At 60.0% G+C, this 18731-nt stretch overlaps 1 protein-coding gene across 1 annotated transcript in view; it reads left to right on the top strand.

The window, feature by feature from the left end:
* SHANK1 (SH3 and multiple ankyrin repeat domains 1) overlaps nt 1-18477 on the top strand; it is a 72893-nt gene extending 54416 nt beyond the window's left edge. Inside the window, exons 17-25 of the mRNA XM_081117769.1 lie at nt 3024-3106; nt 3304-3428; nt 3682-3817; nt 4073-4153; nt 4899-4967; nt 5338-5456; nt 10879-10975; nt 12598-15670; nt 17548-18477. Coding sequence (XP_080973895.1) covers nt 3024-3106; nt 3304-3428; nt 3682-3817; nt 4073-4153; nt 4899-4967; nt 5338-5456; nt 10879-10975; nt 12598-15670; nt 17548-18259 — 4495 coding nt within the window. The 3' untranslated portion in view covers nt 18260-18477. The remainder of the gene's footprint in view (nt 1-3023; nt 3107-3303; nt 3429-3681; nt 3818-4072; nt 4154-4898; nt 4968-5337; nt 5457-10878; nt 10976-12597; nt 15671-17547) is intronic.
* Nucleotides 18478-18731: the final 254 nt, after the last annotated feature.

An 18731-nucleotide genomic window follows, 5' to 3' on the forward strand; every position in this document is an offset into this window, starting at 1 on the left:
TGTTCTAGCTGGTGTGATTTTGAGCAAGTTCTCTCTCTATGCCTCACTTTCCTCGTCTGTAAAATGGGAGCAGTAACAGTCAGCCCCTGTGCCCATGGGTGTTGTGAGGACTGACTGGGTGAATCAATGGGAAGTGCTGGGAACACAGTCTGGCCCTCAGCAGCAGTTGTGTAAATGTCACCCACTGTGCTGTTGGCATAACCTGGGGTACATCGCGGGCACCGGAGGGGTGCTGCTGCTGGTGGATTTGGGGCAGGGGTGTGTGTGCTGCAGGATCTGGGTGCTGTGGACTAAGTGGAGGCTGTTACTACTGCAGTTACCAGGGCCCTTTCTTGGCGGTTGTTGAAGAATGTTATTAGTTTGCTCTGTGATCTCAAGCAAATTGCTTGACCTTTCTGTGCCTCTGTTTCCTGACTTGGAAAGTGGAAGCAGGATTCACACCCACCTCGAAGGCTGGCTGTGGAGACAGCCGAGTTATTAGCTGCGAGGGCTTCAAACACTGCCTGGCTCACAGCAAGTGCTTCTTCTCGGCCTGCAATGGATGTGGGCCTGCAATGGAGATGGGTGTTTTCTCAAAATATATTGGCGGATGGGGCATTGGGGGAAGGCTTCTGTGTGGACTGTAGGGATCATATGGGGTAAGAGAGATTCCAGGAGCAGGGGAAGGATGTGGGGAAGATGGGGGGGGGGCATAAACGAAGGGAAGCGGACTGGCTGTAAGTGAGAAATAAAGGAGAGCTGAAGGGCACTGCTGGCCGCTGGGGGGCCCTGGAGACCTGGAAGGGACATGGGGTAGCAAGGGCATGAGGCCTCAGGGTATACGGGGGGGGACAAGGGCAGCACAGGGCACATGGTCAGGAGCGGGCAGCTCCGACCTCTCAAGCGGTGTCTGCTGGCCCTGTCCGCTCACTGCTGGAGCTTCCTGGCCGCCTTTCCCCCTCCCGTCCCATTACAGCCCCCTCCCTCCTCCCAACCCCTCCCCCCTCCTCTTCCCACACCCCAGGCCACCCAGCTACACAGGTGGCTGGTCCCGGGCCGAATGGGGCGGGAGGGCAGGTGTGGGGCCGCGCGCCCCGGCGGGGGCAGTCGGGCGAGTCCGCGCACGTGCCGTCGAGCTCCGGGCACAGAGAGGGCGGGGCCGCCGTGCCCGCGCATGCGCAGAGCTCCATCGCTGGGTGCAGGTGTAGGGATTTGCGGCGGGAGCCGCGGGGTCATGGGAGTGTGCAGGGTGCTTGTGTGGCGGGGGGTGGGGGGGCATAGAAATACGGTAGGCACACATTAGGTGTTACAGGCGGGCGCTGGGATGCGTTCGGGGGCGTGTTACGGGAATATACTGACATCGAGTGGGGGTTATTACTGGAGCGTCCTGGGGTGTGTGGGGCTGTTACTGAAATATACTGGAGTATTCGCGGAGGGCTGCTCTGCCGAGTCTGTGTGGGTAGGTAATTGGAGTGCCGTGGAGCATACGCGCTATTATTGGAGTGTGCTGGAGCCAGGGAGATGCCGAGGGGTCTGCGCGTGCTCTGGGTGCGGGGCGGGTCACAGGGCCTCCAGGAGCCGGTGCCCCGGCCATGCGTCCTGCTTGTCTTGGAGTTCCTGGTGGTTCTGAAGGGCGTGGGGCTGGAACCGGGGTGTCTGGGTATTTCTGCTGCATACTGGGGTGCCTGGCATGGTAAGGGTGTGTAATATTGAGGTACACAGTGTGACGTCAAGCTTTGGGGGCCGTACATGAGCATGCCTGGGGTGGTGTTGAGAAACATGGAATAGGTTTGCGTTTACTAGGTATGTGAGTAGTACCTAAACGTGTGGCAGGTTTTCGTGGCCTTGCTGAGAACCCCACCGCCACCACCTTCACGGGGAATTTGCGTTTTACTGGAATCTGCCCACTGGGCACAGGAGATACATTTGAGATGAACCAGGGGACAGAGAAGTCACGCTGCCCACTAGAACTTTCCACAACCAGGAAACATTCTGCATCTGTGCCATCCAGCGTGGGAGCCACTGGCCTCAGGTGGCTACTGGGCACTTTGAAATGTAGCTAGTGAGACTGAGGGCCTGAATGGTTCCATTTAATTTTTAATTAATTTGCATATAAATAGCCACAGGCAGCTAGAGGCCACCACATTGGACAGTGCCGAGTAAGCAATGTTACAATATGCTTGGGGACCTGGGCAGGTGTTGCCGTAGTATATATAGAGTCAAGGAGCTGGGAAAGGTGTCATCAAAGTACACGTGTCCTCTTTTTTAAAAAAAAAATATGTCTATTGATTTCAGAGAGAGGAAGGGAGAGGGAGAGAGAGAGAGAGAAACATCAATGTTGAGAGTCATTGATCGGCTACCACCTGCACACCCCCAACTGGGGATCCAGCCCCCAACCCGGGCCTGTGCCCTGACTGGGAATCGAGCGGAGATCTCCTGGATCATAGTTTGATGCTCAACCACTAAGCCACACTGGCTGGGCTACACGTGTCCTCTTAACTTAAAAACTTGACCAGAGGCAGCAAAGGAATTCTGTGGAGAGCATGTGACATGCTGAGCACCGTGCTGAGTACTATACATACTTTGCTGCCACAGCAACCTGGCAGGTAGAGCTGCTGTTATAGATGAGGAGACTGGGACTCAAAAGGTTAAAGTCCTGGGGCTCAAGGTCACAGGCAGGAAGTGGCCAGCAGGGGTTCGAGCCAGGCTGTCTGGTGATCTGGTGTAACTCCCCATCCCTCGAATGTGCCTGGCACACAGTGGGCCCGGTAGCTGCTTGATGAATGGATGGGTGGATGGAAGCTCGGGTGGATGAATGAGGAAAGAGTGAGTGGGAGAGCAGGCACTCCGGGATCTGCGGGGGAGGCCTGTCAGAGCTGCTGCAAGCGCACGCTCACTCTCTGGTGGGTGAGGAAGATCCTAGGTGTGGTGAATGGTCCTGGGGCAGGTGCTCGGGCCACTGGATTGCGGGTGGGGCCTGGCTCCGTGTCTCATGATCCCTTCTCCGCCCACCCCACCCCCACCCCTCCCGCCCTCCCCACCAGTGATTACATCATTAAGGAGAAGACGGTTCTGCTGCAGAAGAAGGACAGTGAGGGGTTCGGGTTCGTGCTCCGGGGGGCCAAGGGTGAGTGCCGGCCGGGAGGGGATGGGAGACTGGCTCTCTGACCCCGGGAAAGGGACCCCAGCCCGCCCACAACCTCAACCCCAGGGTGCTGGTCCCTCAGCTACGGTGAGGCCTCCGTGACTTGGGTCTGAGCCCCATCCCCTGCTCGGCCTCTCCACCCCCTCCCCTCCGACCCCGCCGGCTCCTCCCATCTGCAGCGCAGACCCCCATCGAGGAGTTCACCCCCACCCCGGCCTTCCCGGCCCTGCAGTATCTGGAGTCCGTGGACGAGGGCGGCGTGGCATGGCGCGCTGGACTGCGCATGGGAGATTTCCTCATCGAGGTGAGTCCTGACCCCCAGCCCCAGGGGCCTTGCCAAGCCCCAGCCTGTGGCCCACCTGCCACAGACACCCCTTCCTTCCCTGGCCCCTGGGGACAAATCCCAAGGCCAGGAGAGTTACAGGAGCAGAGAGGTGGGGCCTTGGCAGGGAAGAGAGAGGTGGAGAGGGTCAGAGGGAGGGCGGAGTGACCCACAGTGAAGCTGAAAGCAGCCTCCCTCACCTACTGGGCGTGGTTTGGGGGTGTCTGTGCCACAGGTGAACGGGCAGAATGTGGTGAAGGTCGGCCACCGACAGGTGGTGAACATGATCCGCCAAGGGGGCAACACGCTGATGGTCAAGGTGGTGATGGTCACCAGGCACCCGGACATGGAAGAGGCTGTCCACAAGAAAGGTGAGCCCCTCCCCTGTGCGGCCAGGCCCGGCCAGTCACTGCCACCAGACTGGGCCCGTAGGAGCCCTCCCCACCCCAGGCCTCCCCTTCCTCAAGGCTGCTTGTCCATGACCCTGCTGGGGAGAAACTGAGGCAGGGAAGGTTCCTCCTGCTGCTGGTGGCTGCCCTCTGAGCTCTGGGAGCACCATGGTGGTGGGGGGTCGTGAGGCTTCTCCCCGGGGTGCTGGTGCCTGACCCTCCCCGTCCCCTTTTTAGCACCCCAGCAGGCTAAGCGGCTCCCGCCCCCAGCCATCTCCCTGCGTTCCAAGTCCATGACCTCAGAGCTGGAGGAGATGGGTGAGCCTGTGGGGCGCTAGGGGCCAGTGCCGAGAGGGCGAGGGGCAGAGGGGTGGCACCGTTCTGCAGTTTGTTAGTGTTGTTAGTGACCAGGATTCCTGTCCGCATCCTGTCCCTGTCCATGGGCCAGACTCCCTCTGGCCCGCATGTGTGTCGCTGGGAAGGGGCGTCTCGCAGTCGACTTCCCTCTGTCCTCTTGTATTCGTTTCTCTGTTGGGGTCTCTCCGGGTCTGTTCGTCCCTCTCTGAGGGTCCGTTTCCTTTCTAGCCCCTCTCCTCCATCACCTGCCACCAGCTCCCCCTACCCCCACTAACAGAAAGGAAGGCCAGCCCCCTGCCTCCAGACAGAGCGGACCTGGGGGGTCCGGTGCCCGCTGGCAGGGGCGGGTCAGGCAGCTGACCGTCCCCACCCTGGGCCACGAGGGAGGCGGGCGTTCCAGACAGGGGGCCCCTCGCCTCCCCCTGAAGTCCTAACTCTTGGCTCCTCTACTGCCTCTCCCCCGGGCTAGTCTCCCCCTGGAAGAAGAAGAGTGGTGAGTGGGCACAGGACTGGCGGGAGGGCCCCCATCCCGCCCGCGCCCCGCCGGCGGGCCAGCCCCTCCCCGCCCGGCCCCGCACTGCCCCACGCGCTTGCGCACGCCCGTCGGCCACGCCCACGGGCCTCCGCCGCTGGCCACGCCCACGGGCCGAGCGCGCCGCCCGCCCCGGCGGCGCCCCTGGGCTACAGCGGCACCCTTTGCCCACAGAGTACGAGCAGCAGCCTGCCCCGGTGCCCAGCATGGAGAAGAAGCGGACCGTGTATCAGATGGCGCTCAGTAAGATGCCCCCGCCCCCGGGCTGCCCAGGGCCCCGCCCCCGCCCCCCGCGGCGCCCGGTCCGCTCTGCCCCTCCTGCCCGCTGATCACCCTCACACCAGCCTTGCCCCAGCTCTCAAGTCTAAGCCCCCACTTCCCACGGTGTCTGTCGGGGTCGCTGCCCTCACTCCTTCGCATCGCCGGGCCCTGCCTGCTGGCTGGAGATCCTGTCTCCATCGGGGCCGCCTGCCCACCGGGGTGGCGACGGGGGTGCCCTTTTCTGGTTCTCACAGCCTCCACGAGGGTTAAGGCTAGGGCAGCTCTGTTTCTGCTCGTGGCCAAAGCAGTCTTCATTTCGAGGTGTCCCCACCCCTCTTCTGCCTCCCCCTAGACAAACTGGATGAAATTCTGGCGGCCGCGCAGCAGACCATCAGCGCCAGCGAGAGCCCTGGGCCTGGTGGCCTGGCGTCCCTGGGCAAACACCGGCCCAAAGGCTTCTTTGCCACTGAGGTAGGCGGCCTGGTCTGGGGGACTGGGGTCTTGGGGGAGGGAAGCTTGGTGGGTGCACACACGAGCCAACCCAGAGCCAACATCCCTTTCCTTGCACACTGCCCGCTTCCTGAGCTTCTGTATTTAACGCCCACCCTGGAGGGCACCACCCTTCCTGAGTCCACTCCTTTCATCCCACTCTGGGACCTGCTTTCTTCTCTGTCTATCCCCCCCACAGCCGTTTCTCTTGTCCCTTCACTCCACTCTCCATCCCTGCTCCTCACGCTCACTCCCTCTCTGTCCATCTCTGTCCCACCTCAAAGGTCTCAGGGAAGGTAAACGATGTCATGATGGAGATCCCTGGCACAGGCCCAGCACGTAATGAGAGGTGCTCAACAAGTGGTGGTTACTGAAATATTAATTGTGCTCTCTCCCTTGCCCCTGCCTGCTTTTCCCTATAACAGAGGCGAGGTGTAGCAGGTGTTGGTCATATTTTGGACACTATGTGTTACATGGGTTATGTCATTTATTCCTTAGAAGCATCCTCTGAGAGCATGGTAGCAGAGGAAAAACTGAGGCTCAGAGAGTGAGGCCACTGGCTCCAGCTCCATGGTCCAGCCACAGCCCTGCTTTTTCTGGTGGGGCCCTGCTGGCCCCTCCCACCAGCTCTCCCCCACTCCCCACCCCACTCCCCTACTCCATGTGGAGGTCACACTGCCCTACCTCTCTCTTAGCACTTTTTTCTTCTCTGCCCAGGCCCTGCTCTCTGACCCTGACCTCTGAACCCCTTTTCTCACAGGCCATACCCACCACCTGGTGACCAAGAGGCCATTTAGTCTAAATCTAGGTTCTCTGGCATCTGGGGAGGGGGGGCATGGGCCCCTTTGGCAGGCTGGCATAGTGCTGAGAATGATGCTTATAAAGGCATATGATAAAATACATCCGGTAACAAAAGAAGCAGTTACACCAAAATGCAGTCATCAAAATATTTTTAAAAAGCGAATTTATGATATAGTCATATCAGTGCCTTTTGTCAGCACAGCAGCCAGCAGATCTGGTGGTGGATCTTAACTACTTCAATTTCGGGCAGGAGGAGCATAAAACACTATTTTGAGAAATTGCAACCACTGCGATGGGATATGGAAATGTCTGGGATTTCTGTTGGGGATTTAGTCACAGTCTCGCTAACACTAGCGTAGTTTGTGGCCCACATTTTTAATTGAGGAAATGTTGCATTTTAGTTGGAGGATAACGGAAATAAAGATGTAGTTTTTATCCCATCCAATGACACAGGCCCCCTGAAGTCTGTCCATAGTCCCCCTAAGGGTTCGACTGCCTCCTCTAGAGGGTCTGGTACTTTTATAGATACAGGCGGGACATTTTGTACCCAGACTGTGAAAATTTCTCGGATTTAGAGCCAGAGAGTCCTTGGCCACTTCTCAGGGCTTGGCAGAGTGCCCTGTGCACAGTAGGTCTTCACATCTGTCCTTGGTTGCTCAAGGAACTTGAGGTCCTTGGGGCTGTTAGGGTAATTTCTGTGCCATCTCCCCACCAAGGTCAGTGTCAGAATCACAGCATGTGCTGCTGGAGAGCCACGCAGGCCTGCCTTCAAATCCCACCTTCCTCTGACTTTCTTGGACCATGCTACTTAATTTCTCCAAAGCTCAGTTTCCTGTTCTGTAAAATGGGACTAAAGCCAGTCCTGCTGGTTCTTACGAGTATTGAATGAGATCAACTCCTAGCACAGCAGGCTCTCAACAGATAGTGAGCTCCCCGGGCCACAAAATAACAAACTGGAAACCCCACCATGACTCATGCATTCCAGAGACCCCATTTCAGGCCCCATTCCGAGTAGCCAATAACAGATTAGGGCATTTATTCAGTGAATATCTGGAGCACCCATGAAGTGCCAGGCAGCCATGGTGCCAGCCCCTCCCTGTGTGAGCTGTGGTTACAGGATAGACAAGATCCTAGGCCTCAAGAATTCACTGTCTGAGTTCCAAGGACACCCCCACATGGGCCCAAACACCAGCCAATAACACCAGCTGCCTGCCTGCCCCTGCTCACTTGAGGTCTTCCTTGGGGCCTCTCTTCCCTCCTGGTCCTGGAGGAGGCCAGTGGTCACTTCCCCCGTTAGGCCTCCCCTTTCTCTTCTCTCCCTCCTGGGGTCTATCCCCAAGCCCTCCCTCTCATGTTGGGGCTCTCTCTTTCCCTTCCCACCAGCCATCCTGATCTTTCTCACCCTGAGTCCTGACATTTTTGTGTCTCCTCTCTGTGGCCTCTCTCTTGGTGCGTGGTCTTGTCCTCTGTGTCTTTCAGTCTCCCACTTGGGCCCCTCTGCGCTAGACCAGAGGGGGCAAGTGGGCAGTGTGGGAGCCAAGGGTAGCCCCAAGGCCTCTTTTATCAAATTGGAACAGCAGGATTTCAGCCCTCCCTAAAAGACACACCTCTGCATGAAACCTGTGGGGTTGAGGGAGACCCACTAATGCCAACAGTGGAGCGCAGTCCCCAGGCCAGTCCACTGTAGGTCAGGGCCCCTCTTGGGCTCTGTCTCCTCCTAGTGCTCTGCTGTCCATCCATCTGTCCTTCCCTCTGGGTGGTGGCTTTGGCTTTCTTAACAACTGTTTCTGCTACCTGGTCACTGACCGCCCTTCCTACTCCACTAGGGTCCCCTGTCCATCGTCTCTCCCCCAGCCTTTGTATGAATGTAGGTTTCAGCTTTTTTCTGGGCTCAGTTTCTCCTCTGATTTTTTTTTTTTTTTAATTTGCTTTATTGATTTCAGAGAGAGGAAGGGGGGGAGAGAGAAACATGGATGAGGGAGAAGCATCAATATCCATTGACTGCCTCCTGCACGCCCCCTGCTGGGGATCCAGAGCGCAGGCGGGCATGTGCCCTGAAGGGGAATCGAATTGGTGACCTCTTGGTTCATTTTGTCCACGCTCAACTGCTGAGCCACAGCAGCCGGGCTCCCTCTGACTGTTTTTATCACAGTCTCTTGGTTGCATTCCCTGCCTCTGTCTCAGCCCCCTCCATTCCAGGGCCTCTCGGGTCTGACTTCCTCTCCCTGCCTCATCGGGTCCCTTTTCCTCCCCATCGCTGTCTTCTTTCCCTTCCTGTCTCAATCTCTCTCCTCTCTGGACCGGAATCTCTGTGTCTGTCTCCCCCATTTCTCTCTTTCTTCCATCTCTCTCTCTTTATCTCTGTCTGTCCATCTGTCCCCCCCTCCACTCTCTCTCCTCTGACCCCTTTCAGGGGCTGTTGCCCTGGCGCGAATTTCCCAGCCCGTGTTCAGCACCAGGGCACTTACTCTGTCACTGAGGCGCCAGACCCTCAGACCACCCACGGGGTGGCCCAGGAGCTGGACCTCTGGACGCTCGCTGGCTGGGAGTCTGCCCCGCAGCTAGTGACGTCACGTGCACCAGGCGCGCTCCGATTGGCTGCCGCCTCCGCGGGAGAGGGTGCTGTCGGGCTGTTGCTTTGTTGACGGTCAGCCTGTCCCACCTTGGGTCCGTCTGCCCCTGAAGCAGCCAGTTTGCCTCTTCAGAGACTATTTTGGCTCCTCTGCCGCTCTGACTCCTCACGTCAAGCTAACCCATGATTTAATCCCTTCCAATTCAAAGTGCTCGCGGTCAGTTTGCAACTCGGATGCCTCTCCCTTCACTCCGTGCCCTCTTCAGTTAAGAGCGCCCCTCCTCCGCCACTGCCGCTGCCCCCTTTCCTGCCCCTCTGACCCCTCCCGCAGCAGCTGACCCCCACACCTGGTGCAGGATGCCTCCGGCACCTCCCTTCCCTCCTCCCAGCCATCCCCTTGCCCCCAGTACCCAGCCTGGACTCTCCTCAGCGTCCTCTCCAGCCTGCTTCTGCCCCTCGGTGCTCCCTGCATCCTTTCTGATCGTCACATCCCTTTTCTTCGCCCTCCATAACCCTTCTCCTTACCCACTCTTAGCATTTTCTAGCCACTCCAGTCTGTTCTCTACAACGGCTCTGCGACTCCCTTACTTATTGGCTGACCTAGGACATGACCCTTCTCCTCTGGTCCTCCAGCCTCTTTTCATGAAAATTTTGCAGGGTCCTGCTCCCTGACACCACATAGATCATCACAAGCCACAGGACAGGATGGAAAACCAAGCAGGGAGTCAGGCTGAGGCTTAGGGAGAAAGAGCCTAAGGAGAAGGCAAGAAGAGTCGGCAGGCTGAGAATCCTGCTCAGCGATCAGAAGGGGGGAACCAGCCAAAACGGGCATCGCTTCAGGGCACTTCCTGACGCCTCCTTGGGGCTGGGGCTGGTTCATGGGGACGTTCAGGGGAACAGGACTCGGCTTTTGCCTTCAGGATGCTCCCCCTATGTTGTCCTGAGCTTGTGTCACTTCCAATTGGTCTTTCGCTCTACAAATATTTCTTGAACACCTACTATGTGCTAGACCTGCTGCTGGGCCCTGGAGGTATAGGAGTGAACCAGTCAAAGAAGGTCACTTCCCTAAAAAATTTTACATTTGGGGGGGATTTGGTGGAAATGGGTTCTGTTGTATATAAGAGAAACCCAGATAACAGCGCCTAATGTTGGCCCTCGAGTCACGGGTTCGTTTGACGGGAGCTGATAGAGCATCGGGCCCTGTTCAGGGACTGGGAGCCCAGCCGGGAACCAGACCAACAACGTTGCTGTCCTCAAGCCATTACCCATGACTTTCATGGGCCTTGGCAATTTTGCCGTCGTGAGCCCCTACCTCCTAAAAAAAAAAAAAAGTTTAAAAATCTGTATTTATGACTGTGTTGATACAAAGATGAGTATTATCTGGGTTGATTATATTTTTTCCCCTTCTGAGTTTTCTTTATTTTTACATATGTTTTTATTGATTTGGGAGGGAGGGAGGGAAACATCAATCAGCTGCCTCCTGCACAACACTTACTGGGGATGGAGACTGCAGCCCGACATGTGCCCTGATGGGAATTGAAACGCTGTCCTCTGGGTGCCTGGGACACTCAACCAACTGAGCCACACCAGCCAGAGCCTGAATTAGTTTTTTAAAAGATTCCTCTGACCTTTGTGTGGAAAGCAGACCAGAGGGGGTTGGGGGAACAAAGGTGGCAGCAGGGAGACAAGGGAAGAGGCTACTGCAGCCGACCAGGCAGGCGATGGTGGTGACTTGGACCTGGGCAGCGACAGCAGGAATGGAGAAAAGTCCCCAGATGAGTGATCAGCATGGGAAGCAGAGCAAACAGGGTTGACTGAAAATCTTTCTTTTCCTTTCCTTCTCCCCACTGCCCGAACCCAGAAACCTTTCCCTCCACTAGAATTCCCTTCCACCTCCTCCAGGCCCCTCTCCCTCCCTGCCAAGGCCTGGAGCAGGACGGGGGCTGGCCAGGCACGAAGCCTAACTCTTCCTGCCCTGACTGTTCTTTCTCTGCTGTCTTTTCTCTCTCCTCCCTAACTGTCACCCTGAAGTCGAGCTTCGACCCCCACCATCGCTCGCAGCCAAGTTACGAACGGCCTTCTTACCTGCCTCCAGGACCTGGGCTCATGCTCCGGCAAAAATCTATCGGTATGTCATCCAAAGTGGGGGTGTCAGGGATGGCGGCAGGGGAAGGGGAGGCTGCAAGGATGAGTTTACAGCAGAAACTAGGGGTCCTGGGAATGTTCTTTTCTACTTCCACATGTGACCACAGTTCCTTGAAGTTGGGCAAAGAGCTCAGGCTTTGCTGCTGGGCAAACCTGGGTTGGGATTCTGACTCTTGTCCACCCCAGCTCTGTGACCTGGGGCAGGTGGCTTTATTTCTCTGGGCCTAGGGCTCCATATCTAGAAAATGGGGTGATTACTGCCTCTGCCCAGATGCAGTACATTGTCTGCACCACAGATCTTGGTTCCTTCTCTCTTATCATTCATTCATTCATTCAATGTGTGTTTATTGAGTACTACCATATGCCAGGTTAGACTGCAGGGGATAGGTCAGTGAACAAAACAGACTAAAGGTCCCACTCTCATGGAGCTTACATGAGGGGAAGACAGACAACATACTATAAGGATAAAAAACAAGAAAGTTATATAGTATGTCAAATATAGCAAGAAAAAAATAGAAAAAGTGGGGTAGGATAAGAGAGATCACAAGTGCTGGCACGTTTGGGCTGAAACTTGCAGATGAAGCAGGGAGCCATGGAGACAGCCAGAGGTAAGGCATTCCAGGCAGCAGAAGCAGCCAGTGCAAAGGCCCTGGGGTAGGACTGAGCTGCCATTTGCTACTATGGGGAGACCAGGGGCAGGAGAAAACGAGGAGCTCACCTGGGGGCCTGCTGAGTTTGAGATGCCAGGGAGACATTGAGTGGATGTGGCATTTAGATACAGGAGCCTGGAGCTCAGGGGAGAGGATTGGGCCCGGGAGAAAGGTGGGAGTCTCCAGCAGACAAGTAATGAATGAAGCTGTGACACGTCAAGGGAGAGAGTAGCCAGAGGCTTGAGAAGAGGGTCAAAGACTGATGAGCCCTGACAGTTGATAAGTAGGCCAAAGACTTCACTCCTCCAGTCTTCTCGGAGTCGCTTTACTAATTGGATCTAGTTTTTCCTGAACTTCCAGTGTCCAGTCTACCAGGGTGTGCCTTGCACCTGTGAGGTCTGCCTATGTCTCACCGTCACCTGTCAGCCGCTTTAAAATGCACACATCGCATGCCTATCCATCGGCCCCCTCTTGTAAACATCAGCCTCATCTTGAGCAGTCCTGTCTGTGAAATCCCAGGTTTGATGTGCTAATTGCGTTTCTTTTCTGCCTGCACATGAAAAGAAATCTATAACTGTGCACATAAACGTGGTATCTCTTCCTGGCTCAAGCCACTTTTGCTCACCCCAAGCCACCACCACCAGCCTACACTGTGCCGCTGTGTGAATTAGAAACGGCGCCCCCTCCTGGCCTGGGGTGGAAGTTCAGCTGAATTTGGATTTCACCCCAGCCCCCTTAGCTCCCTGTGCTGTTGGCTGCTGCGCAGTGCACAGCCTGTGTTACTCTGTCAAGCTCATTGGGATTTACCTTAGCTGGGGAAGCTCTGGACTAATCCAAGTGAAGGTCTTCTTAGGTATATGGGTGCCATTGTTTTACCGATGTTGTAGTTCTGTGGAATAGGGGAGCAGGGAGACCCCCACCCCGCCCCATTCCTGGATCCTCTGTGTCTTCCCAGGGGCTGCAGAAGATGACAGACCTTACTTGGCCCCCCCAACCATGAAGTTCAGCCGCAGCCTGTCTGTGCCTGGTTCCGAGGACATTCCCCCGCCTCCCACCACGTCCCCACCCGAGCCCCCTTACAGCACACCTCCAGCCCCCTCCATCTCTGGCCGCCTCACCCCCTCTCCCCGAGGAGGGCACTTCAACCCCGGCTCCGGTGGCCCCCTCCCCGCCTCTTCCCCCTCCTCCTTTGATGGACCCTCCCCTCCCGACCCGCGCATCGGGGCGCGGGAGAAGAGCCTGTACCACAGCGGACCCTTGCCCCCCGCCCACCACCACCCGCCGCATCACCACCACCACCACGCCCCGCCGCCCCAGCCCCACCACCACCACGCCCACCCCCCTCACCCTCCCGAGATGGAGACGGGCGGCTCCCCCGACGACCCCCCACCCCGGCTGGCCCTGGGGCCGCAGCCGAGCCTGCGCGGCTGGCGGGGCGGCGGGCCCAGCCCCACCCCCGGGGCCGCGTCGCCGGCGCACCACGGCAGCGCGGGCGGCGGGCCCTCCCAGGCGCCGGCGCTGCGCTACTTCCAGCTGCCGCCGCGGGCGGCCAGCGCGGCCATGTACGTGCCCGCGCGCTCGGGCCGCGGGCGCAAAGGCCCGCTGGTCAAGCAGACCAAAGTCGAGGGGGAGCCGCAGAAGGGCGGCGGCCTCCCGCCCGCGCCCTCGCCCGCGTCCCCGGCGTCCCCGCAGCCGCCGCCCGCCGCGGCCGCGCCGTCGGAGAAGAACTCCATTCCCATCCCCACCATCATCATCAAGGCCCCGTCCACCAGTAGCAGCGGCCGCAGCAGCCAGGGCAGCAGCACCGAGGCCGAGCCCCCGGCCCAGCCCGAGGCCGCCGGCGGCTCCTCCGCGCCCAGCCCCGCCCCGGCCGTGTCGCCCGTGCCGCCGTCCCCGTCGCCCGTGCCCACCCCCGCCTCGCCCAGCGGCCCGGCCACCCTGGACTTCACCAGCCAGTTCGGGGCGGCCCTGGTGGGGGCGGCCCGGAGGGAAGGGGGCTGGCAGAACGAGGCCCGCCGGCGCTCCACGCTCTTCCTCTCCACCGACGCGGGCGACGAGGAGGGCGGCGACGGCGTGCTGGGCGCGGGGGCGCCCCCTGGCCCGCGGCTGCGCCACTCCAAGTCCATCGACGAGGGCATGTTCTCCGCCGAGCCCTACCTCCGGCTGGAGTCTGCGGGCGCCGGCTACGGGGGCTACGGGGCGGCCGGCCGCGCCTACGGGGGCAGCGGGGGCAGCAGCGCCTTCACCAGCTTCCTGCCGCCGCGCCCCCTGGTGCACCCGCTGACCGGCAAGGCCCTGGACCCAGCCTCCCCGCTCGGGCTGGCCCTGGCGGCCCGCGAGCGGGCGCTGAAGGAGTCCTCGGAGGGCGGGGGCACCCCCCAGCCCCCTCCCAGGCCCCCGTCGCCCCGCTACGAGGCCCCGCCGCCCACTCCGCACCACCACTCGCCCCACGCCCACCACGAGCCAGTGCTGCGTCTCTGGGGGGCCCCCCCACCGGACCCCGCGCGCCGCGAGCTGGGGTACCGGGCGGGGCTGGGCAGCCAGGAGAAGCCCCTCCCGGCCAGCCCGCCAGCTGCCCGGCGCTCCTTGCTGCACCGCCTGCCCCCCACGGCTCCCGGGGTCGGGCCCCTCCTGCTGCAGCTGGGGCCCGAGCCCCCCGCCCCGCACCCCGGGGTGAGCAAGGCCTGGAGGTCCGGAGCCCCCGAGGAGCCCGAGCGCCTGCCCTTACACGTGCGGTTCCTTGAGAACTGCCAGCCCCGGGCCAGCGGGGCGGGTGGGAGGGGTCCCCCCGCAGAGGACGGCCCAGGGGTCCCGCCGCCCAGCCCACGCCGCTCCGTGCCCCCCTCGCCCACCTCCCCGCGCGGCAGCGAGGAGAACGGGCTCCCCCTGCTGGTCCTGCCGCCCCCCGCCCCCTCGGTGGACGTGGAAGACGGCGAATTCCTCTTTGCGGAGCCGTTGCCCCCTCCCCTGGAGTTCTCCAACAGCTTCGAGAAGCCCGAGTCTCCCCTCACGCCCGGGCCTCCGCTCCCGCTGCCCGACCCACCCACCCCGACCACCCCGTTGCCCCCGGGGCCACCCCCTGCCGTCGCCGCCGCCCCTCCCACCCTGGACTCCACCGCCTCCAGCTTGACTTCCTACGACAGCGAGGTGGCCACGCTGACGCAGGGGGCCCCCGCGGCCCCTGGGGACGCCCCTCCGCCGGGCCCACCGGCCCCGGCCGCCGCCGCCGCCCCCGCGCCCCAGCCTGGGCCGGACCCTCCGCCTGGCACGGACTCTGGTATTGAGGAGGTGGACAGTCGGAGCAGCAGCGACCACCCGCTGGAGACCATCAGCAGCGCGTCCACGCTGAGCAGCCTGTCGGCCGAAGGGGGTGGCGGCGCCGGGGGTGGCGGGGGCAGCGGCGTGGCCGGCGTGGCCGGCGGGCCAGAGCTGCTGGACACCTATGTGGCCTATCTGGACGGCCAGGCCTTCGGAGGGAGCGGCACCCCCGGCCCACCGTACCCTCCGCAGCTCATGACTCCTTCGAAGCTCCGGGGCCGGGCGCTGGGGGCCAGCGGAGGCCTGCGGCCCGGCCCGGGTGGGGGCCTCCGGGACCCTGTCACTCCTACGAGCCCTACCGTCTCGGTGACAGGGGCTGGGACCGATGGGCTGTTGGCCCTGAGTGGTTGTTCAGGACCTTCGGCGGCAGGTGTGACCGGGGGTCCCGTAGCCGTAGAGCCAGAAGGCCCACCAGTGCCCTTGTCCTCTGCTTCCTCCCTGCCGCGAAAGCTGCTGCCCTGGGAGGAGGGCCCGGGCCCGCCCCCACCGCCCCTGCCCGGGCCCCTGGCCCAGCCTCAGGCCTCGGCCTTGGCCACAGTCAAAGCCAGCATCATCAGCGAACTCAGCTCCAAGCTCCAGCAGTTTGGGGGCTCCTCGGCAGCTGGTGGCGCTCTGCCCTGGGCCCGGGGAGGCAGCGGGGGAAGTGGGGACAGCCACCACGGGGGAGCCAGCTACATCCCCGAGAGGACCTCCTCCCTGCAGCGTCAGAGGTGAGCAGGGGCTGGAGGTTGGCAACGAAGGCCAGAGGAGCTGATGCTGTGGGTACTGGGGGTCCACCTTCCCCAGAGCCATGTCCCCTTAGGGTCGCAGGTGGTAGAAAGGAAACAGAAGCCTGGCCGGCTTGGTGGAGTTGGCTCTCTAAGAAGCACGCTCTTACAGATGCTTTAATCGCCCCTTTATCTCAGTAGCTTCTGTGGCCTCCTCCTGTCACCATGACAACCCACATCCCATGATGAACAGAAAGAGTTATTAACAAAGGAGACTGGAGCGCAACTTGCCGATGTCTGTTCCCTTGGCGGGTTGTCAGTTCTGAAGATCCCTGAAATCTGCAAGTCCCTTGAGGCCACTGTGACTCAAGACAAGATGCTTTAGGGCACAGTGGTTACGGGTGTGGTTCTGGTCCCAGCCCTGCACTTTCTAACAGGGTGACCTAGGGCAAAGGAGTCCACCTCTCTGTAGAAGGGGGACAGCACAGTACCCACCTAAAAGGGTTTTTGAGGCCATTGCTAGAAGATGAGATGGGGGAGGGGTGGGGCCTCCTACAAAAGCCCAGCAAGTATAGATGGGGAAATACGGGGTGATGCCGAAGGTTTCCAAAGCAGCTAGCTAGCCAGGATTGCCAGAGTTCAAGTTCACTCAAGACCCAGTCTTAGGGAAAGTAGAGCCCCGTTCCTGATTCAGACACAGAGACTGGGGAGGGGTCTTTTAATCCCCTTGTCCATCCGCAGAGCTCACTCTAATTCTGTTTGAAGGTCTGATGTCCTAGTTGATATTCAAGTGTGGTCTTACCAGGCCTTTGAGAGCTTATGGCTACTCACTGAGTATTCTTAAGTATTCTGGGTAGAGAAAAGGGTACTTAATTTAGGCAACAGCTGAACCAGTTATTACTGATTTACCACCTACTATGTGCTGAGTATCCTTATGGGTCAGAGGGGCCCCCCAGTGGACAAGACAGGCAAAGTGCTGCCCTCGTAGAGCTCAGAGCCTAATGAGGCAGAGGTAGAGGCCAATGAGATCATTGCAGTCATCCTAGGAAGAAAAATACAATGGGACGGTTGGAGAAGGTCCCTCAACAGCAAGATGAGAGACTGGAGGAGGGGAGGAAGCAGATCCCATAGCTACCTGGGGGGACAGTGAGTTAGGCGGAGGGAACAGCAGTTCAAAGGCCCTGAGGCTGCACCGTTCTGGAGGGAGCTAAAGGGATGAGGGGAACCTTCTCCTCCCCTTGTTTCTTCTCTCCTTCATCTCCCTCTCCTCATCTCTCTCTCTCTCTCTGCTCCCTGTCCCCGTCCATCTGTCTCCCCCGACGCTCACCCTCTCTGTCCTCTCCCACCGTCTCCCTGTCTTCCACTCTGCTGTGACTGGCCATACCCAAAAGGCAGTATAGAATAGTGGTTAAGAGCTCAGACTTCGGTGCCATATAACCGGGCTCTGCCACTTCCTGGCTGTGTGTCCTTAGGCAAGTTACTTAACCTCTCTGTGCTGATGATAATAACAGTAACCTGAATCAGGGCTGTCACGGGGATTAAATTGAGATGCGACATGTAAAGCACTTAGAACAATGCCTGGCACACGTGAGCATCAGTAAGTGGTGGCGATTATTATTATTATCACTTAATGTCTCTTTTTCTTTCATCTCTCTTGACTGTCACCCTCTCCCTGTCCTCTCATTTCTCTCTCCCTGCATTTCTGTCCTGGCACCCATCTTGCCCCCTCGCTCCTCTCTCCCCCCATCTCTCCCCTCCATCTCTCCACCCCGCCCCTATGTCTTTCTTCCTCTCTCCCTACATCTTCACCTCCCTCTTTCTCGCCCTGCTCTTACCCCCCAAACCCCTCTCCTCCACCCCGCCCCCTTGTCACATTCCAGACTCTCGGAAGACTCCCAGTCCTCGCTCCTCTCCAAACCCGTCAGCAGCCTGTTTCAGAATTGGCCCAAACCACCTCTGCCGCCACTCCCCACAGGAACCGGGGTCCCCCATTCAGCTGCTGCGGCCCCAGGGGCCACCTCACCCTCAGCCTCCTCCACGTCCACTCGCCACCTCCAGGGTGTGGAATTCGAGATGCGGCCGCCTCTGCTCCGCCGGGCCCCCAGCCCCTCGCTGCTGCCCACTTCGGAGCACAAGGTCAGCCCTGCGCCCCGGCCCTCATCCCTGCCCATCCTGCCTTCTGGACCCCTCTATCCGGGCCTCTTTGACATCCGCAGCTCTCCCACTGGAGGGGCAGGAGGCTCGGCTGACCCCTTCGCCCCTGTCTTTGTGCCACCGCACCCGGGGATGTCCGGGGGGCTTGGTGGAGCCTTGTCGGGGGCCTCCCGCTCCCTCTCACCAACCCGCCTGCTTTCGCTGCCCCCGGACAAGCCGTTCGGCGCGAAACCTCTGGGGTTCTGGACCAAGTTCGACGTGGCTGATTGGCTCGAGTGGCTGGGCTTGTCGGAGCACCGAGCCCGCTTCCTGGACCACGAGATCGATGGCTCCCACCTTCCCGCCTTGACCAAGGAGGACTACGTGGATCTGGGTGTGACCAGGGTGGGCCACCGCATGAACATCGACCGGGCTCTCAAGTTTTTCCTGGAGAGGTGATGGCTGGCTTGGACGGACCAGCCCGTCCACAGAGCCCTTCAGCCTGCTGGCCTCTGGACCTCTGACCCCCAACCGTTATTCTCGCCCTGGGCCAGGGACTCTGCTACAACCGTGCCCTGCCCTCATCTCCCAAGGCTGGAGGTCACCAGGTGGCCAGATCCGGCCGGACATTTGCACCTCATAGGAGGGGGCAGCTAATACGAGACTGTGAAGCGGGAGCAGAGGGGGTGGGAATAGAAGAAATCACAGAGCGGGATGGGGGAGGGAAGGGTCGATTCTGGGGGGGGACAGACAGAGCCATAGAGGGCCAGCCCTGAGCCTGACTGGGTGGGGGTCGTCCCCCAGGCCGCAGGGGAAGGGGGTGCCCTCAGATTCCACCACCTGCCACCCCCTAACAACCCTTCCCCCATCTCCAGGCCCCTCTGTTCTCCCGCCGTCCCCTGTCCCCAGCACACACAGCGGCCCCCAGCCT

This window comes from Miniopterus schreibersii (genome assembly GCF_964146895.1).
Source record: "Miniopterus schreibersii genome assembly, chromosome: 18".
Lineage (NCBI taxonomy): Eukaryota > Metazoa > Chordata > Mammalia > Chiroptera > Miniopteridae > Miniopterus > Miniopterus schreibersii.